The 22,210-nt window shown below is 49.7% G+C and overlaps 1 protein-coding gene across 1 annotated transcript in view; it reads right to left on the bottom strand.

The window, feature by feature from the left end:
- Window positions 1-22,210, bottom strand: part of XYLT1 (xylosyltransferase 1) — a 302,161-nt gene that overhangs the window by 130,483 nt on the left and 149,468 nt on the right. Inside the window, exon 3 of the mRNA XM_059895867.1 lies at window positions 9,560-10,070. Within this exon, the coding sequence (XP_059751850.1) occupies window positions 9,560-10,070 (511 nt within the window). The remainder of the gene's footprint in view (window positions 1-9,559; window positions 10,071-22,210) is intronic.

Genomic DNA, 22,210 nt, shown 5'->3' with positions numbered 1-22,210 from the left:
CTGTGCCTTGGATGTCCTGGAAAACAAAGGTGCCACAGGAGGTGAGGCCCCCAGGCGTTGGCAGCCCACGTTCAGGCTGGGGTGGAGGTGGGGATCAGGGCCCAAAGGTGGAAGGAGCACGGTTCTCTGGAGGGGATGTGGGACCCGTCCCCGGTCCCGGACTGCCAGAGCCTTGCCTGTCTTTGGGGCTGGTCTTCCCTTGGCTCTCCGGTGATTTCGGTTTGGTCCCTACAGATGCCTCTGCTCCATTCTCCTCGCTCAAGACAAAGACATAGATCATCTAAACCCAGTGATTTGGGGAATTAAAATCCGGCTTGGAAGACGACAGACCAACCCTCCTGCTCATATTCAGAGCTCCCCAGGTGGTCTTGTTAGTTCTTCAACCTCCCTACGCCTCCTACTGCCTCCGAGCCTTTGCACATGATGGACCCTTGTCCTGGAAGACTCCCCCTCCTGCTCTTTCCCTAGTTAATGCCTCCCACTCTTCATCTCTCAGTCCCACTAAAATTCAACCACATGTCTCTGCAGAATCGGTGGTGCGGTTGCAATTCTGCATTTATTTTTGTGCTCACTGGATTCACGTGTCTCCCCTGCCACGTTTAACAGGCTGCAAGCTCCATAAGGACAGGGATTCTGTCTGTTTTCCTCCCAAACCTAGTGCCCCGCATAGACAGCGGATGCTTGGTGGATAACTGCTGAATGAGTGAATGTTGAAGGGAGCGGGGGACAATCACTTTCAGTCCCCAGCTGGTGGCTATGTCACTCACAGACTTCTAACTGTTCCATTCCCGTCCCAGTGCACACGGGCCACTGCATAGCTCCCGGGACGGGTAGCTTGAGCCACTGAAGCTCAAAACAACCGTGTTATCTTCTTACCCAGGGAGGATAAGATTGAGGCCTATGACATGCCAAGCAGTGCTATTCTGGGATGAGTAAGACAGAGCCCCCGCCACGTGGAGGGTGGGTCTAGGGCAGAGACAGATAAGCAGTAGGGGGCGCTTTCTTCATGCCCCATGTGCAATCTCAGAGCAAACGCTGACCAGCCGACTCCTAAGAGCTCTCCTGGCTTCCGTCCTCACCTCTAGCGTCTACTGTCAACACCGCAGCCAAGGGATCCTGTTATACGTGTCAGGTCAGCCCCCACCCCCAGCCCTGCTCAAATCCCTTCAGCAGCTCCCCCAGGTCACCCAGGTAAGAACAGAATCCCTACTGGTCTGCAAAGCCCCCGATTAGTCAGGCTCTCTGCAGAGCTGCTCCAAGCAGTGGTCCACAAACGCAGGGTTACCAACATGCTCCCGGTCCCCTGGTCTCTAGACGTCATTGTGCGCACATGAGAAGGAAAAAAAAAAATCCATCTCACCATGATCCCCCTGTCTCAAATACACTGCGGAAGCCTTGGGAAATGTCTGCCTGAAGTTTCCGAACGGGTGTGCCCGGGTGAGGCCGGGGAGGGCGCTAATCCCGCTCTTTCAGCGCTGGTGTTTTCATCTTCTTTCCGTGCCTAAACCTTTCAGCTCTGCCTTCTAGGCATGGCAATTAGGCAACAAGCACACCCTAATGACAACTTTCAGAGTGAAGGGCAGAGCCGTGCAGCTGGCAGGCCATTCCGGGAGGAGGAAGGTGGGAGGGAGGTGAGGGGGGCATTTATAATATTTCCCATAACTGTATATTTCTCTTTTTAAGAAGCCATGTGGGCAACAGCTGGCTTTTTTTACGATTCCAAAATGGGGAGGGGGAAAAATACTACGGTGCTTTAGAAGGAAAAGGCCACGTGGGATTGGCCTGTGGAGACCCACCTTCCGATGGGGGGCCTTGGGGGACTGTTGGCCACACGACCTGGCACACAGCAGGGCTCAATAAATGTTTGCTCAAGGGTCAGGCCTGAGTCGTCTTTGTGCCCCAAAGAAACCCCTCAGCCCAGAACACCAACAGTTGGTCACCCACATCCAGTCCATCGGCCAATCCTAGCAGCTTTTTCCTCCTACCCTGTCCTCTCACTGGGGCCGCTGTAAGAATCTCCCCACAATTTCCCTGTTTCTACTCCTTCCTTAAAGCTAAATCACGTGAGAAGTAGGACTGGTGGATCGTATGGTAGCTCTGTTTTTCATTATTTTCAAGACCCTCCAAAGTGTTTTCCACAGTGCCTGCACCATTTTGCATTCCCACCAACAATGTACAAGGATTCCAATTTCTTTGCACCCTCACCAACACTTGTTGTCTTTTGTGTGAGGTGATATCTCACTGGGTATTTATCCAAAAGAAGTGAAATCAGCATCTCAAAGAGATATTATATTAGCATGCCCACATTCACTGCAGCACAGCCAAGATGGGGAAACAACCTCAAGGTCCACTGAGGAATGAAGGGATTAAAAAATTCGGACTTACAATGGAATATTATTCAGCTTTAAAAAAAGAAGCACTCCTGCAATGTGTAACAACATGGATGAGCCTAGAGGACATCATGCTGAGTGAAATAAGCCAGACACAGAAGGACAAATACTGAATGATTCTACTTATATGAGGAATATAAAACAGTCAAACTCACAGAAGCAAAGAGCAGAACGGTGGTTGCCAGAGGCTGGGGGGATAGGGAATGGGGTTCGACGGGTATAAGGTTTCAGCTGAGCAAGATGAATAAGTTCTAGCGATCTGCTGTACAACACTGTGCCTGTACACAGCAATACACTATCGTGCGCTTGAAAATCTGTTCAGAGAGTAGATCTTAGGTTAAGTGTTCTTATCAAAATAAGATAAAAAAATTTTAAAGTAGCAGAAAATTAAAAAAAAAAATCAAAATCAGATAACGTTAAAACTCTTCAGTTCCTCCAAGGGCTCCCATCTCTTTGACATCAGTTTCCGAACCCCCTGCGGTGGCCTGGCCATTACCTCTGGCCTCTGACCCTTCATCCTTCTCCTCCCCTCACTGCTCCCTCTGCTTCAGCCACACTGACCTCCTGGCTGCCTCTGGAACATGCCAGCCTGTTTGCTAGGACTGTTTCCTCTTCCCGGTGACACTGCCACAGAGGCTGCTCAGAGAGGCCTTCCGTGGCCACCTACCCAAAACGTCCACCTCCCCTGTCCTGTCGCCTGCTGTGTGTCTACGAGCTCTCGTCACACCAGACAGTGGACTGTAGGTCTACTGGGTCACCTGTCCCCTCTGGCCTCTCCCATTAGGGCAGAAGCTCCACCAAGGTGGGGCCTCAGGCTGCACGCCTCCCAGAGTCACCGTCCAGCTTGTGGCAACAGACAGGGTGCTCTGAGCTGTGTAGGGCAGAGGCCCTGTGGGGACGAGGCATCCTGTGCTTTTGTTCACTGTTACGTCCCCAGATACTAGAATAAGAGCTGGCAAAGGGCAGCTCACCACTGCCTGTTTTGGTACGGCCTGCGAGCTAAGAGCGGTTTTTGCATTTTTAAATAACTGAAAAAAAATCAAATGGATGACCTTTCGTGACACATGAACATTATGTGAAATTCACATTCTGATGACCAGAATAAAGTTTTACTGGAACACAGCCATGCTGGTCGTTTATTTATGTATCGCCTGTGGGTGCTTTCATGCAGAGTTGAGTAGCTGTGACAGAGACCCTGCAGCCTGCAAGGCCTCGTACTGTATTTACTATCTGGCCCTTCGCAGAACACGTTTGGGGAGTGCTGGCCTGGGACGTCGAATGGCACCTAGTGGGTGACCAATGAATGGGGTCTGCTGATTTTTTCTGGACTGACCGCGGTCAGGGTCCTACCCCTCCCTCAGAAGCCCAAGGAGGGCCTTTGGCATGAATTTACTCCGACCCCAGTGAACTGTTACTGGAAACCTCCTTTTCACTGGGGTTTGACGAGAGAAAGACGAGAAAGAGTCCTCTGCAAACCTGGCCTCTGGGCAAGTCGGCCCCATCGCTTGGCTGAGCCGTAGGAGGGTCATCTGGCTTCATCACGGCCACCCCGTTAGTGTGGTGTCTCTGAGTTGTCCACGGCTGTTCCCTCATTGTCTCATCCTGAGCGACACAGCAAAGACCCGGGAGAAAGCAGTGTTCCTGCCCGACAGATGGGGAATCTGAGGCGACAGTCCCCCCTCAGCCACCTCCATCCGGAAGCCCATTTGTCCAGAGTCTTTGGCCTCCTGCAAAGACTGATGGGTAAAGATGGGTTGCTGCATCCAAGGACAATTGCCTTTTCATCAGAAACCTCCCTCCGGTCCGTCCTCACTCCTAATACTGGAGCCGCTGCCCCTGCCACGTGCACATGCTTGCAAACTTGCAGCTGGTCAGCTGACTTAAAAGGGAGAGCCCTTGCTCATCACCCATCAGAGGACCACCGGCCCACTCAGCGGCTCGGGCCCGGAGCCCCCGCTACGGTGGCAGCCAACCCCCCTCCCAGTGACTGCTTTCCGTGGAACCTCTCAGTTTTCATCTCTCATTCTTCACCTGGACACCTGGGCTGCAGTCGCTCCACTGGCTTTACCTGGCACAGCAAAGAGTGAGGAGGTGTCAGAGGCACCCGGGTAACCGGTGGGGCCTCTCTTGAGATGCTTTTTTTTTTTTTCTTGAGGCATTTTAACTCAAGATGGAAGGAGGCTGGTAGCCTATGAGGGCCGTTGGAGTAGAGCATCTTGACATTTAATTGTTCCCAATATAATGAGGCATTGCCTGCTTAGAATGCCTCTTACAGGTCAAATGGGCTTTATTGGGAAAGCCACCTCTGCCCCTCACCAGGGTTGGTGTGTCCTCTGTGGCCAGGGCTCCCCGCGGAAGGTGTGGTCCAGGAAGGCTTCTCTGAGGAAGGGGCATTTAGGCTGAGATCTGGAGACGGAAGAGGTGGGGTGGAGTGTGCAGTGGGGGCAACAATGGAGGGGGCTGGGACGAGCAGGAGTGAGTGGCTGAGGCACGCGGGGCCTTGTCTGAAGACCAGCGCGAGACAGCTAGGGCTGGGCAAGGGGCGGTCACCCTGCAGGCGGGCCTTCCACTCTTCTCAACACCACCACCACTGCCTTGCTACAGCCGACAGCCAAACACATTCGCTGTACCCTACCCCCCTCTGCACCAGGGGTTTCATATTCATGATCCCATGTCAGCCAACAACCCTATGAGGATAGGGTACGAGTATCTGTGTCCAATTTACAGATGAGGAAGCTGAGGCACTAGGAAGTCAGGGTCACACCACTAGCAAAGACAGAACCAGGATTCAAAACCCAGTGTCAGCAGATCTTCCGATGGAAAAGCTTTTTCCAGCCCAGGCCACCCTGGGCCTTCCATCCAACGTGGTTTCATTTCCATGAAACTCTGGGAGGTCCAGTCGGAGTGCCTGGAGGCTCTTGGGTGATTCTGGAGCCTAAGGAAGGGACAGGAGGCCTAGGCAACTGTGGGAGGTGAGGGGGGGCACTGGGGGCTGGGCCACCTGGGTGGGGAACGTGGGCGGGGGTGGGGGCCGGTGGCTTGGCGGCTGAGCACAGGGGCTCTGGGAGGAACGAGGGGCGCTGCGGGATTAGAAACAACCCGCTCGGGGGCCAGGCTTGGGGGCCGATGGGGTAGAGCACCCCGCCTGACCTCACCGCATCTCACTCCTGGGGGCTGAGTGGATGGTCCGCAGATTCGCGTTTTCCTCCTGAAAACATGTCACCATTCCAGCTGCTTCCTCCAAGAGGCTGGCAGTGAAGCAGACAGGTCACAGGGGCAAGGTATCCGTGCAGAGCACACCAATCCGGGGGTTCTAGACTCTTCCTTTTCCCTGAATGGTGCTGGGGTGCGGGGACTGGAGGCGTGGGGGTCGGAGAAGCAGGAGCCCTTTACACAAGCCAGCATTTAACATCGATCCCCTCGTAACTTTTCAGACTTCAAGCCATGAGGAATTGTCTCCTTAGTTATATTCAACTTCCGGCATCCTGTCAACTGAAGTCTGGGTGACGCCGAGTTTGGCGAAATGACAAACAGTGCGTACATCTGCGTGCGGATGTGTTAAGTGTATGTCTCTGTCTGTTTACACACATACCTACTTCCCCTCCCCTCCCCACTGCCCGCGGAGCTGGAGCTCAAATCCCTCCTGAGCGGAGGGAAATTCGGGTGTCATGGTTTCCAGAAAGGGAACGCGATCTCCGTATGGGGTGTAATTACATCTTAGCTTTCTGCAGAAGAATCGTTTATGGTTTAAATGCTATTAATTGTAAGCTGTTTTGTTCCACGGGAAGTTGTTCGTTGATAACTACCCAATTAGGGTTATTTTGCAATTAGTCTATTCATAGAGAATTTATTGCAAAAGGGGAAGGCTGTGGTGCAGTAAATGAAGGCACTGCCCGGGCTGGTGTGCCAAGGCTCAGACGCCCAGCTTATTACCCAGCTCCCAGCTCCCTGGAGGGTGTGCCACCTTGGCGGACACAGCAGAGGCCACAGGGAATCCCCCAGGCTGCACAGCCAGGCTGGAGGTGTCTCAGCGGGACCAGGAAGGCCACGTCAGCCCGCTCGCTCCCCCATCAACACCCACCCTTCTCCTTGCAACTGTATTGATGGTGGAGAGAGACGGCCTGCGGGCTCAGGACATCCCCGAGGTCGGATGGTTTAGGCTAAAGTGAAACCTTCTGCCTCCTGAAGAGGGAAAGGCTCTGGGGAGGATTCAGGCTCTGTATTCCTGAGCTACGATACCAGCCCTGCCATCTACTAGCTATGCGCCTGTGACCAAGGACTAAACCTCGCCGAGCCTCCATTTCATCATCCATTAAATGGGTCGATAAGAGACCGACCTCATAGGGCTGGTGTGAGGATATAAGTGGGATGGGAGGCACAGTGCTGGAGGTACCACTACGCAGAACTGGTACCTTGCAGGGATCAGCACACTATGGCCCCCATGGGCCACAACCCACCCACAGCCTGCTTTTGGAAATTGAGTTTTATTGGAATAACCAAGTGCATTTGCATATGTATTGTCCTGGCTGTTTTTGAGATGTAATGGCAGAGTCGAGGAGTTGTGACAGAGACTGCACGGCCCACAAAGCCTCAAATATTTACTCTGGCCCTTTACAGAAAAAGTGTGTCGACTCTTGGGACACAGCGAGTACCCACTGTCATTCTCATGGAAAGGCATTCAGCTCAGGCCTCTGCCAGGCCAGGCACCAGCTAAGAAAACGATTTTGGAAACATCTCCACTTATTTATTCTGCCACAATCTGCCAAGTTGTGTCAAGAGTATGATGGGAACCCCGGGACTGCTTAGACAAAGGTTAAAATGCAAGAGAGAAGCAAATCTTTTCTTTTTAGACCTTTCTACTGAAAAGAGAGTATAGTACAGATACATGTTTCCAACAGAAAACTTAAAAAATACAGATGAACTTGAGTAAAAAGTTGAAGCTGTCCCCGCTGCACCCCACCCAGAGGGCCACGTGAAGGGCTTGCTGTGGACACTTCCAAGCCTCTCTACACATTTACCCACGTGGCCGTCCCCCGCCTGATCCACACCCTCTGTTCTGTGACCAGCGGTCAACAGAGAAGCATGTGTGAGAGATGAGGAGGCCTGAATTTTAGCCCAAGTTCAGCCTCTAACTGATTAGGTGACCTTGATGATAAGTCTCCTCTCCTCTATAGGCCTCGTTTCTTACCTGTCCAGTGGAGAGACGGAATTAGGTTTCTCTAGGGGAGATCTAGTCCCCTTTTCCTTGGGAGCCATTCTCACCATGCATATCCTTCTCTCGAGAGAGATGGGGGATTGATGAAGCACTAGGCATCTTCCTGCCTGGCTTCCAAATCCTCCAATGTTGGGGGAACTGAGAGCCCCCTGCCCCCACCCTGCCTCTTGGTCCAGCTCTATTGTCACCCTTCCTGATGCTCTGACCTTCTGTCTCGACAAAGAGGCGGACCCAGCCGCTGGGACCATGGACCCATTCCTCTTCCACGCATGGACCCTGCCCCCTGCCCCATGCAGGTCTTTCCATGTGTCCTCCCCCCACCCCTGCCCTTAGGACCTCTGGGTTGTCCCATGGTCGGGGACCTTCTCTCTCCACTTGAGAGTGAACTAAAGCATTTGTTGGTATCTGAATTTAGAAGCAACAAGGAGGTATTTTGAATGCTTGACCATTTAGTGAGGGATAGTGGCGTACCCTTTGCATTGATTATGGCCAATGAGAATGAGGGGTGACCACGAACAAATTGGGAAATGGGCCCCAAGGGAAGACCAAGTGGGAAGACCCTTCGAGTATATAATGCAGGGCGCTCCCTGGACAGATAAGGAAGCCGGAACCAGCGAGGGGAAAGGGCTTTTCCTATTAGTTCATGGCTGAACTCAACTAGAACACAATCTCTCCATTTCAAATGCATCCCTCTCTGTTTGTTCCCAATGACACTGGCTCTTTCTTTGTAGAAAGTGTCTTTTGGATGCAGTCCGCCCTCTGCTTGGAGAAAACCACTGCACGAACCAATTCACAAACTATTTGGGATGTAACGTCTTCTCCAAGGAAAAATAAAATCTACTGGTTCACAATGAGCTTATGTGGGGATGGGGGTACATGGGTGAAACAGTAGTGACCACCACGAGGTAACTGTAGCCAAATGATGGGAACGTGAAGGTTCTCCCTACTCTGAGGTGGGTTTGAAATTTTCTGCCATAACATTTTTTTTTTTTTTTAAGAAGGGATCTTGACAAAATATGACCTAACCCGGGATGGCAATATCTCTATCTCAGGATGTCTCTACCTGCAGGCTTGTAAGGCCACTTACAAGCCATGTGACCTTAGGGAAGTTGTTTTACGTCTCTCACGTGTAAAAAAGTTATGCTAACGATGACGGTGCTAGCCTCACTGGGCGGTGGATGAGATGAACTGATTGAATGCAAAGTGCCCGTGCTGTTCCCGGGACACAGTGAGCGCTCGGTAACTGTTATTACTCCCCTGCCACACGCACTGGAAAAGGTGAAACCTGCCAGCAAGGAATACGCGTCAGAGGCGTGAGGTGAGATGCAGAGATGCACGGTGATGCCTCATCTGTGCAAAACTGTCCCCCGTCAGTTTCTGAGGACCCTCCCCTGTGCTTGTGAACGCCGCTGTTACAGCTCTGACCTTGCACTGCATCGCAGCAAGAGGTCTGCTTTATCACTGGTCATCAGCACAGAGAAGGGGGCCCAGCAGAGGGCAGGAGGGAGGGAGGGAGAGAGAGGAAGGGAAGGAGGGAGAAAATAAGGAAGGAAGGAATTTTAGGTGGAGGGAAATGGGAAGGATGTTTTCCAGAGCCTCCAATGTCAATGCAACCAACTAGAAACCTTCCAAATCTTATTCAACTACAGTAATATTGGTGTCAATTTTAATCCCAATATTCTGCTGAGACAGAAAACAAACCATATCAATACCATTGCCTCCTACGACTTCCACATTAGCCCCGATTGCACTGTATTTTATCCTTTGCCACAAAAGCAACAGGTTAAAGCTGTAACAAAAGGTAATTTGATTTTGCGAAACTTTTCTCACACGAGACTTCTGAATTCAGGGAGGCCCAAAACAAAAGAACTCCTGTCTTCATTTGGGGTTTGAAAAATAGGGCGGTTGTTCTGAGAAGGTCTGAGAATGTGAGCAGAACGGGGCTGGGACTTACCTTCAAGGGGGCAGAACCGAGTCACCTTCTCGGGCATCAGCAGCCCATGCTTGTGGCGGCAGTAGGTCTCCCCGATCTCCTGGCGGCAGTGCTTGGACTTGGAGCGGGACAGGGCGGAGATGGCCTCCTTACCCGAGATGTCACACTTGAGGGGCCGGTCGGGCTTGATCTCGGGGGAGCTGCCCCCAGTCTTCCGGGCGTGGGGCTGTCTGGGGGCATCTTTCCCTCGGCTGCCGTTTACCGGGGCTCTCTCACCGGGAGGCAGCACCTCGTTGGTACTTTTCCCGGGGGACAGACGCCCCTTCCCCTTCCCCTCCTGCTCCAGCTTCCTCTTCAGAAGCTCCTTCTGTCCTCTCGGGGGCTTCTTCGTCAACTCGGGCTGGTGCTTTTGCTTTTGAGTCCTGGGTGCGAAGTTGCTGTTGTCCACATTCTCAAAATCCTTGGGCACAGAGTTCTCATTGTTGCTGTCTGTTCGCACTTTCTCTTTTGGCCGGTGAGAGAAGTAGCCATCCTGGACAAGACAGGAAAGAAACACAGAAGAGAAACTTGACTTTGCCATCGCACTAAGAAGGCTGGCCCTGGAGAGTGGGGGCACGTAGGTTTGGAAGTCTGGGCCCTGGTTCCACACCCTGCCTTTCCTACGAGCTTAATGTTAGACTTTATGTTAGATTTTTCTCTTTGAACCTCAGATTCCCAACCTGGAAATAGAAGATGTTCCAACTAGAAAATAAAGCTTTTGCAAGCTCTAACGTGCTATGACTATGATCCTCAATGCCTGTTATTAACCACACTCCCTTTTCATATAAGTTTCCCTGGTTGTCTCTGCCACTGGAATCTGGACAGTTTGTTCCAAGCTTCCTGTTTAAATTCTAGCAGCAAGCACTGTGATGGTTTATTTAATGGCTAGAAATGCCATAATAAAGCTATAAGGGGAGAAAATATTGGTAGGATAGTATATACTTTACATTGCCTTTAGGACATGCTCGTAGATCTATGCCCGTAAGAGAAATCAGACGGTGCCATAGTTAATTCTGAGGGGGAGACATCACCGGCTATCTTGGGGGGAATATGCCCTTTATAGGACAGTCCTATGCAAGGATCCTGCAGTGAGTCCCAGGGGGATGAAAACTTGTGACAGTCTTATGTCTGAGCTTTGACTCTTGATGTTTGTACCTGGAGCAGAACTGATTAAGTCACGGGGTGGGGCGGGGGCAGGGTGTCAAGAGAAAGGCCGAGAGTCATTCCGGAGAAAATGAGTCTTTCCGGGAAGGCAGGCACCCCAAACTCAGCTTCTCCATGGGTAGGTGGGCCCTGGCCATTTTGAGCTCGGATCAAATGCACTGGTCAACTAACATCCTGCATCACTTCCAAAACACATTGCTCCTGCTTAGAGCCCATTATCAAGGCCTTAACCTGAAAGAGAATCCACTGTCCCAAAGCTAGTCAGAGGGGACACAGAGGCCACAGAGAACGCTAATTGACTCCATAAATCTACATCCATTGCTCTAGAAACACATTGGCAATGAGTAGCAATTTTGAGGGCAGACTTCCTCGTTCGTTTTCCTAAATGTGCCGATTAAAGGTTCTCAAGGAAGAGGATGATGGTGGAGAGCAGTGGAGGTAGTGCTGGTGCCCAGGATCGGCTGACGTGCAACCGACACTGAGCGTGGCTCCTCCTTCATTAGGTCTGCAAACTACTGCCCTCCCCGAACCAAATCCTGCCCGCCATTTGTTTTTGTCAATAAAGTTTTATTGAAACACAGCCACGCTTGTTCATTTATGGACTGTCTATGGCTGCTTTCCTGCTACAACAGCAGAGATGAGTGGTTGCCATAGAGACTGTCTGGTCTCCAAAGCTTAAAATATTTCTAGCTGGCCCTTTAAGAAAAAGTGTGCAGACCCCAGCTCTCCAAGGACTGTGAGTTTAGAAGGTTCCCCTGGGCTTGGTTTGATTGCCCTTGTCTCCAATGTCCCCATTGGCCCATTTGTCCCCATTTGGCCCAGCAACGTGTCTGCCCTCTTCCTGCCTTTGTCCCATCTCCCCTAGCATCAAGCACCAATTTCAAGAGGCCGTAAGAATGAAGACTACACTAAGATACCTCGTGGCCATTCTGTAAGTTGATGTTACTTTTGCTCTCATTTTGCAGGTACTGGGCATCAGTGACTTATCCAAGGTAACTCAGCTGGTTGGTGGTGAAGCTGGGATTCAAACCAGACAGACCGCAGACCCCACGCCCTGGGCTACCAGCTCCATCAGCCAGTTCCGGGAAGCTGCAGAGCCCTTCTGATCTGCATCACTCTGTCCCCTTAAGCACGGCAGCCCGGCTCCCTTCCCATCCACTCCCATCCAGCTAAACGGATCTGGGATAGGCATGTCATCTCCACATAGCCGTGTCAAGGCTGGCCAGTGGCCATTAGGTGGCAGGGCGTCACAGAGAGGGAGAGGACAGTAAGGAGGGGCCACGAAGCACGAGGAGCTTGAGGTGGCAGGAGCTGGGAGGCCATGGGTAGGAAGAAGGAAACAAGGAGATGCCGAGGGAGAGTGGAGTCTGTGCTGGGCCCTGGAGTGCCTACTGGTCATACACAGGAGCTGATATTACATGCCGGTCTGTGAAGGGGAACTTCTGGTTCTGACACCTGTTTCCAGTCTTTCTTACCTCTCCACGTATCTGGCAAGGAATCCCCCTCAGTGAGGGGCCATTCCTCTGTTCTTATAAACAAACCACACTGATATGCCTCTGTTCCCTTCTTTCTGTCCAGAGACCCTTGAAGAATCCCAAGCAGCCTCTCAGATGCATTTTCTGAGCACTCGCTGTCAGCCAGGCACCATATGCAAATGACTCACAGGTACTACTTATTGGATACCAACAATCGTCCCATAAGGGGTACCCTCCTCACTATTTTACAGAAAGAGGAGCCAAGGCTTGTTGCTTTAACACTCTCAGGCATGGGCACGTATCAAGTGCCAGGCACTGTGCTAAGCCCTTCCATGTTTAACCTTCAGAAGTAACTTTCAAGACAGGTATTACCATTCCCCCATCTTACAAAAGAGGGACAAGGGGAACTTGGGGATGTTCAGTGATTTGCCCGACATCATTTAGGGGAGGCTGTGAACTCATACCTGTTTAATTCTAAAACTTGCTATAGTTTAGTGCCTCTTCTGTTTGGCTGAGAGGTCAAGGGAGGAGCATTTAGCTCCCCCTTCTCTGTGGGGGAATGGATGGGGTATCTCTCTCTTTGCTCATATTAGCCTAGGTTGGGATGGAGCTGGATGGGGGGGATGGTATTCAATAAAGCTCTTGACAAATATTCCAGTTCTCTTCCTTCTAGGCACATGATACAATTGTACTTCCCATCCCCTGCAAATGAGGCACAGCCAAGCAACCTGATGTGGCCAAGACCAGTGACTCAGGCCAGGACACAGTTTGCCATGTCCCTCCTTCCCCCATAGCATCCAGCCACACTCCTGATGGTGAAGGCCCTGCATTCCTGAGTGAGGCCAGGGTGGAGGATAGACTCCACCAACCCTCCATGGGCAGAATAAACCTCTGCTGCTTTCTGTCACTGAGGTTTGGGGATCTTTGTTACTGCAGCATAGTCTAGCTCATGCTGATTAATACAGGAGCCAACCTGATATGCTTTCTTCCTCTTAGCTGTCCTCAGATACAGGAGCCAATTTATTATTATTTTTTGCCTCTAACGGTTGGAAAATCAGTTTGATGACTCCTCCTGCCTGAGAACAAGAATTTAAATTCTGTCCCTAAGCCCGTTTTCTAGAAGTTAACAAGAAGGCAGAGAGTGAGCAGAAAGGCCTCTGCCCTCACAGCCATCTGCATCCTCTCTCATCAAACACATCCTCAGAACTGTTCCTGGGTTGTTCTCTTTCCTCATCATTAACTGATGATCATCAGTTTGTCCCCCAAGCAGAAAACCTCCGTAAAACCACTAATTTCAAAAGCTCACGTTCTCTACCACCTTCTGGCAGAAGTTCTCCAAGCAACACCAGCCACAGGAAGCACTGCAATCAACGAAGCTAATTTGGCCGTCAGAGAACGGTTGTTTCCTCTGGTTAATTTGTGATATCAGGACCAGGCGCCACCATCAATTCTAATAGGACTCATGATTAATAAGCGTCGTCTACTTAGAGACACCCCCGCGATGGGGATGGTGAGCTCACGGTGGCCCCTTGGCCTTCCGCCTGGCCCCAGGTGCTATTCAGCTGCCAATCAAAAGATTCGAGTGTAAGAGAAAAGGGAAATATTTTGTCTTCTGGAATGAAGAGCTCACAGATATTCGACAGCTTCCAGAAAAGCCACTGAGCCATAGTCAGTGAGAACCAGGCATCACGCAGAGGCCTGGGATGATCTGTCACTTTGAGTCAGGGTTGCTTCCTACAATAGCTGATGAGTTCTCCTATACCTTCCCTCCACAGTTTTCTTTCTTTTCTTGTACATTTTATTTTATGGCGGCAAGAACACTTAACATGAGCTCTACCCTCTTAACAAACGTTTTAAGCGCACAATACAGTATTGCTACCTACAGACACAAGGTAGTACAGCATATCTCTAGAATGTATTCATCCTGCATAACTGAGACTATGCCTGTTGATTAGCAATTCCTCATTTCCCCTCCCCCAGCCCCTGGCAACCACCATTCTACTCTCTGAATTTCTGAGTTTGGCTATTTTAGATTCTCATGTAAATGGATCAAACAGCATTTGTCTTAGACTGTCTGGCTTATTTCACTCAGCATCACACCCTCCGGGTTCATCCATGGCATCACATACGGCAGGATTTCCTTCTTTTTCAAGACTGAATAATATTCCATTGTACGTATATGTCACATTTTCTTTATCCATCCATCCCTTGATGGGCATGAGGTATCACCTTGCCTTCCCTCTAACTCTTCACCTGCTTGCCAAGAGGCAAGCGGGTCTCAGCTTTTCTCTTCTTCCCCTGGAGAATCAAGATCCAGACATCCAAACCCAGGTTCCCTTCCCTGTAAAAACCAACCTTGGGAGGTTTCCAGGCAAATACATGCGAGATGACCATCATATCCTCAGCACCCAAGTCCCCTCATACTCTGGCCCTTCACACACCTTGTGTCTCTAATCCTCTCAAATACCCAGTGAAGCAACAGCATGAGTCCTAATGAAGGGGAGGAAAGTAAGGCACAGGGAGGTTAAATAACCTGACCAAGGAATGAATGTGATGCTAGAAATGACATGATTCAAATTCTGCATGCCTCAGTTTCCTCATCTGGAAAATGGGGATGTGAAAATAATATTTATGTCATGGGTATTTGGTGAGGATGAATGTATGTCAAAACTTCCAGAATGTGCCCACCACACCCAAAGCGGGAGAAAGAATGAGCAAAGTTTCCCTACTAATCAACACTGGGCCTCCACCATCTCACCCCTGATGGTCTCCACCTGGAGGACAGATCAGTTAGTATTTCTTCATTATGATCGCTAGCTGTGTCCCCTTTATTCTTAAGCAATCCAACACTCTCACCTTGGGTTATTTATGCAAATGCAACCCTTTGACTTATTTTATTTTAATGTACTTATTGCAATGATTGCACATTCAAATGTTTGCATGCGAGCTCCAAAACTCTAATTGCTCTGCTGTTGCCTTACCCCTAAGCTGCTGCTAGAATCCATTTTTATTCCGGAGAAATAATTAAATGCAATAATGTCCTCTATTGCCATTCAACCTTGGGCATGCTTAGAGTCAATTTCAATCAGGTAGAAATAAGCCAAGCACAAGATGGCTTCGAGAGGCAGGTTACATGACCCAGGCTGCTGTTTCAGAGACGCCTGGGTCTGCTCTGTCCTTCCTGGTTCTCTAACGTTCAGACTTCAGGATGGATCTCTCCTCGCTTGATCAACTGAATCGGCCCAACCTCCTCCCCTGCACCCAGGTCCTGTTTCCGAGGGGTGGAGGTGGGTTGCTGTGTTTTCAAACTTTCCACTCATTGATAAACCTTTGCTCTTATTTTTGTGTAGAAAGAACACCTAACAAGAAAGGAGGAGACCTGGGTACTTGTCTTGCTTTAGCGACCGTCAGATTTTCTCATCTGTAAAATGACAGGTCCTGTGTGTGTGCTGCTGAACAGTCTCTGAATTAACCGTTAATCAATACAATCGATTAACAAAGTTCTGCCATTTCAGATCATTGAGAAATAAATGATGGATTTTAAGAAACCAGGGACTGAGGAACAGATGGACGCTCCTAAGTGCATCGTCTTCTCCCTGCCTCATCCTGTGATCATTTTCTCCAGCAGCTCTTAGACCTGGGACAGACCATTTCATCTCCCTGCACCCTGACGTCCTCATCCATCCCAGGGGCTGAGGCCGGCATCTATCTCCCTGGAACTGAGAGAACAGATGAAGCACAGAACACAGTGATTGACACATGCAAGGTGCTTACGAAACATGCATCTATTAGAAAATATGCATACAGTGCTGGCGCTGCCCCAGGCTCTGTTCCCAAGCCCTCTGCAGAGACTAGTTCATTTGATCCCCATGAGGACCCTATGAAGGAGATGCTGTGTTATTCTCCCCGTTTTTTGGATGGGATCATGAAGGTTCAGAGAAGTTAAGTGACTAAATCCAGATCTAGGAAGTGGAGGAGCCAGGATTCAAACCCAGGCAGTTGGGGTCCAGAGGCCACACCCGCCAACACTGCACCACCTCTCTGCAGCTATGAGGAATAGAGATGGTGTCAGAGGGGAGCCCCCGCCAGGTGCACTGTGCAGGCGGTGAGGGCGCCTGTCCCACCTGCTCACTCATCACGACCCGTTTACGGCTTTCTTTTGTGCCATGTGGACGCACTGTGCCAGCTGAGTAGCTGTTTGCTGTTGAACTCAGTGTCCGCGGCTTCATTCCAATCACCAAGGTGATCAAGGCCATTGAGAGGGGCACGTGGGGGAGAAGCCCACACCTGCTTCCAAAAGGACTTCTGTGCCAGGGCAGTGGAATGGAGGAGGCACAGTGTGCATGGCTGCACCCAATTAGGACATGCAATTACCGGGCTGCCAATGCAAATAGACCTCACAGAGGCCCCTCGCCCGCCCGCCCGCCCGCCCGGCTCATTTGCATGCACAAAAAGTGGCAGGGCTGGCCAGAGCTTAGAAACCCGTGGGCTCTGCTGGGCACGGGCAGGCCAGGCTTTAACAGAACCCTCAATAATAAGCCTGGTGTAATTTAGCAAACTTAGTCATATTAACGGGACGCCCAGCATGGGGTGAGGAGGGAGGGAGCTGGATGGATAGAGCTGGCTTGGAATCCAGCCTCTGCCCCTTAACCCTGAGATACAGAGAAAGAAGCTTAGCCTCTCACAGCCTCAGTTTTCTCATCTACAAAAAAAAAGGGGTAGGAAGACCTACTTTGCAAAGGTGCAGGAGAGATTAAATAATAGGGGACACATATTTAATTCCAGTTAACAACAGAACAATTAGCATGAGGCTTGATATGTACTCAGCACTCAATCGACATTTTTAGCTGGCACCCCATCATTTGATAAGCAGACCTAAATCATTTGGAAAGGCAGGGTCGGGAGGTGAAGTGCGTTCAGATCCACCCGGCCTCTGCCACTTGCTCACTTTGTGACCTGGGGCACAGTACCTAACTTTGAAAGCCTCAGTCTCCCTCTCTGTAAAATGGGCATAATAACTAGTACCTACCTAACGGGGCTTTTACAACAGCTCAAAGAGTTAATATGTGTAAAGCACTTAGCATAAAGCCTAGAACTTAATAAATGTTAGCTACAATTGATTTAATTGGAATTAATGCTTACTGTGATGATCTAATGAGGTGGTTCTCAAAGTGTGCTCTGGGGACTCCTGGGGGACCCTTTCAGGGGATCTTCAAGGTCACTATTTCCATCATAATTTGAAGATGTTATTTTCCTTTTTCTCACTCATCCTCTCACACAAGCACACAGTGGAGTTTGTAGAGGCTCCATGATGTGTGAAATCGCAACAGATTGAAAGCAGAAGCAAATGTGAGAATCCAGCTGTCTTCTATTAAGCCAAATATTACAAAGACTTGCAAAAATGTAAAACAATGCCTCTTTTCACGAAATTTGTTTTTGTTGTACAAAACATATGCATTTTTCATAAAAATTTTTACTTATATAGATAGGTAACGGGTTATGGTTACTTTAAGTAAATCAATAAATAACCATTTTAAGAATGCCCTAGTTTAAATTTCAATATATAGCAAATAATTGATAGATATAACCTACATAAACAAAAGCTCTTTGGGGGTCTGAAATAATGTCTGAAAATATAAGGGGGTCCATGGAGACCACCAAGTTTGAGAATTGCTGAAATACTTGTCATCCGAAATATCTACTCATTGAGGAAATAAAAAGTTGAGGACCTTTTTATGTTGGGTCTTTCCCTGTATGCCAAGCCTGTGGATTTATATTTTACTCTCACACACAATAAATACACACACACGGATAGAAATCTAGGTCAACTGGAAATGGGGTGCTGATAAATACTTTTATAGAGAGAGATGCAGAACCCTGAAGCCCTGGGCCACCCTCTTGGGGGGAGAGTGACCTGCTGGCAAAGATTTCCCCTTTGACCAAACTCTAGCCAAGCCCCTCCGAGCCCCTCCTCAACCAGGTCTCAACCTTGGCCCGTAAAGACCTGAGCAAACACTAACATAGTTCTGACATTTCACAGACACAGCTCTTGAATGACATGAGCCCCCCGTATAGCGCCTGCCTGAGAAAACTCAAGGCTGCTAATAGAATCTAGTTTGCTCCAGCCAATCCCCGAAGACAGGGCCCCAGCATCCGTCCCAGCCTTTGTGGGAGGGAAGAGGACTAACTTGGAGAAGCGCCAGTCAGCAAACCCAGATGAGTTTCCTGGGGACAGAGCCCCCCCTTTCTGCTTTTTGTCATTTTTCCCTTCCCTGACCCTACTGAGCCCCTGCTCACCCCCGCACTATTCCCTCATGCTCCCTTTAAAAGACCCAGTCACGCTGTACAAATCACAGTGGAGTTCAGTTCACACTGGACCCTTCCCCCTACTGCAATAGTACTTTGCCGATTAAAATCTGTCCTTACGGCCTTGTTTATCTCTGACACTGCCCAGGGCCACGTGGCCCGGACCTCAACCCCATAATGCCGCGTCTTTGGGGCCTCAGCACAGGAGTCCAGACTTGACCCACGCTGTCCTTCCAGCCCATCAGGAGGATGTGACAGCGACAGTCACAATGAACAACCCAGTCTTGCTTCAATAACAAAGCCTTCTGGATTCCTCTAAGATGGACTTTCTTAACTATGATATTATGGACATTTGGGGACAGATCACGCTTAATTGTGAAGGTCGTCCCAAGCATTGTAGGATGTTTAGCAGCACCTGTGATCGCTACCTATTAGATGATAGTAACACCCTTGTGAAAACCAGAAATGTCTCTTGACATTGCCAGATGTCCCCCGGGGGCCAAAAATCACCCTGGTTGAGAACCACGGAGCCGGGGGCAAGTGCTCTGGAGGCTGGTGCTGGCAGCCTCAGCAGCTCAAACCCTGTTCCCATCCAGAAACAACAGCCCCTGCTGACCAAAATGCCCAGATCAGGACAGCTAAGCCAGGAAGAAAGGAGATGGCTGGAGAAAGGGCCCAAGTTAACCAAGGAAAGGTGTGCGGGAGGGGGGAGGGGGAGGGGGCTGGAGGAGGTCAGGAGAAGCAGCATGTGCATGGGGGGAAGGGGGAGGAGGGTTAAAGTCCCCAGCTGGAAACGGGGTGACCCCGAGGAGGGGCACGTTCATTTGGGCAGTGGCTAGTCCCCAACCTGCTGGCACATCCCTAACTTAAACCAGAGGTCATAAGAGGTCATCCAATGGCACAGATGTTGGTTTGTTTCATACAGTGTTTTCATTTGCTTGGTTTTTAGTCCCACCCAACATTTCAAAATCTAGAGATTCCATCTAAAAATCTGGATTTCCACGCTGTCTTGAAGCATCAGGGGACCTGATAGCACTGGGCTTGGATTCCTGCACGTGACAATCGTCTGGGGCTGAGCGGTGGCCCGTAGTATAGAGAAGGAGCATCTGCTCTACAGATCGTCACAGCTCTCGTCCAGCCTGGCCCAGGTCCCCTTACCCACCCGCGTGCCGTGAGCCTGCTCGAAACCAAGGACCCAGGATCTTCAAGTAACTCAACTTCAGAGCCTTGCCTCAAAGACCTCAGAGCCCTTAATGAATCCTTTAATTCCAGGGTCTTCCATGGAAGTGGGACTGCCCCCCATGGGGTGTTCTGAAAACATGTGGTGTCATTTTGGTTGCCACAATGACTGGGGGACGCTCCTGGCAGAGAGTGGTGGTGGGACACCAGATCCCTGGCAACGCATGTTCCCAAAGCAGTAAGGAAGTGTCCCACACCCTGCAGGACTTCTGAATGTCTCTACGCGTCATGTGGGTGAACAACTCATTTTTAATTCTGCAGGTCAGGAAACCTAATACAAATTTACATATGACAGAGCACTTTTGAATGCTTTTAATGTAACTGAATTTTCTAGGAAAGTAACTACCTTTAACTCAAGGGGAGATCCTACATCATTCAGAATTTTAGTATGATTTCAAAAAAATCCCATCATCAACAGCCACGTAAGCTGTGTGTAACTATAATTCTTGTAACTATAATTCTTGGTGATTCAACATCCAGCATTGGACCTTTCCATGTGTCCTCCAGGCCCTCGACACTCAAAGTGAGGCCCATCAGCCGGCAGCATCAGCCCCTGGGAGTTTGTTAGAAATGCAGGATCTCAGGCCCCCACCTGGACCCACTGCATCCGCATTTTAACAAGTGCTAGTCTGGCGGTGTTGTGCTTGATCATTTACAGAATGAAATACACATTGTTTTTATTTTAAATTACTTTTATATATTCGTTATATTCTTATCAGGGCAGTATATTGATATGTTTCAGAGTTGTGAGTGTTAAGTAGGTTATAACAAGTACGGATTTCATTTCATGATAGACAAAAGGAACATTTTAAAAGATTTATTGCAGGAAGAGGGGTTGGGTCCGATAGGGTTGAGAAGCACTGGTTTATTCACTCCACGTACTTTAATTGGGTGGCTACTCCCTGCCAGGCATGGCGGAGGCAAAGGATAGGAAAGTGAACTAAGACACGCTTCCTGCTGTTGGTGGAGTTCAGACACAGGACAGGGGAGTGGGCGTGGACATACATTATTTCAATACAGGACGGGAGTGAAGGCGGGCAGGGGGGCGATGAATGAGTGCCAAGGGTTTCATCAAGAGTTGGAACGTAACGTGCTCCGGGGTCCAGGGAGAGTAGAGGAGGCTTTCACAGAGAAAGCAGTTTTCCTGCCCAGTTTTGAGAAGAAAAAGCATGTTCATGAGGCAGACAAGGGCATCACGGGCAGGCGAGCCCAGCAAAACCAAACTCGGTAACAACAACGAGCGTAGCTAACACTTATAGAACGTTTATTCCGAGAACTGCTCTAACACTTGACACAGATTATCTTTAAAAATCCCAGAACAGTTTGTTAATGAACTCAGTGGGGTTCCCACTGAGTTCCTTACATTGCACACTTTAAATATCTTACAATTTTATTTGTCAATCATACCTCAATACAGCTGGAAAAGAATCCCAGAACAACTCTTTTGGGTAGGTACTATTAGTATCCACATTTTACAGGTGAATGAATGCATGGAGGCACAGAGAGGTTAAGTAACATGCTCCAAATCACACAGCATGGCTATAAAAGCTACACTCTACTCCCTCAGGCTGTTAACATCCAGGCTTGGAGGAGCGTCCGACGTGTACCCAAAATGACCCCTAGTGGGTGACATCCCCTCCACCAAAGACCCTGGAAGAGAGCAATCACTAAGTGGGCTGAAATCTTTAAGGGGAGAGAGAGGGTCAGCAGGCAGAGGGTTACTTGAACAACCTGAGTCCTTGGTGTAAAGTCCTCTTGCGCCACTGCCTTGTCTCCGTTACTTGAGACTAACCCCAGCTTTGTACCCGCCGGCCTCAGTGTGCTCTCTGTTGTGGTTTTATTTCCCTGCACACGGTCCGTGTTTCTCTTGCCCCAAGTCCCTGGAAGCCCTCCTTGTTCCGGCATCTCCTGCTTGATGTTCTCCCATCCAGGTCCTCTGGGGAAGGGGCACTTGAGGAGACAAACAGGCCTCCTGCTGATGAATCAAACTCATCCTTTGCATCTGCCGGGTCCCCTGCTCCCCACACACCCTGCCACAAGTGGGTAATGAATGACCCACTTGTAAGCTCATTACTGCAGAGTCTCTAAAGAAATGTAAATGCTCACGGAGGCAGCAATATAAATAAGGAAAGATGCCTGTAAATAAATAAATATATATGCACAAATACATACATACAAACCCAATTAATTTATACCATCTGAAAGCCAGAGCCATTTGGGGTGGGGAGAGGAAACAAGGGAAAGGCACCTGATATTACCATCCATGGGATTTCAGAGCTGAGCTTCCCAGCAGCTGCCAATAAATCATCTTTACTATGCAGGGGTACAAATGAGTGTTCTGCTGTCACCCTTTAAATCTCCTTTATGAGCGTGTGTTTGCCTTGGCCCACCCTACCAGGGACGGGGCCTCCACGCAAGGTTTCACTGGCTAAGTTCCCAAAGAAGGCTG

This window comes from Balaenoptera ricei, chromosome 15 (assembly GCF_028023285.1).
Source record: "Balaenoptera ricei isolate mBalRic1 chromosome 15, mBalRic1.hap2, whole genome shotgun sequence".
Lineage (NCBI taxonomy): Eukaryota > Metazoa > Chordata > Mammalia > Artiodactyla > Balaenopteridae > Balaenoptera > Balaenoptera ricei.
The sequence above is the reverse complement of the archived record's forward strand: the minus strand, read 5'-3'. Positions and strand labels throughout refer to the sequence as shown.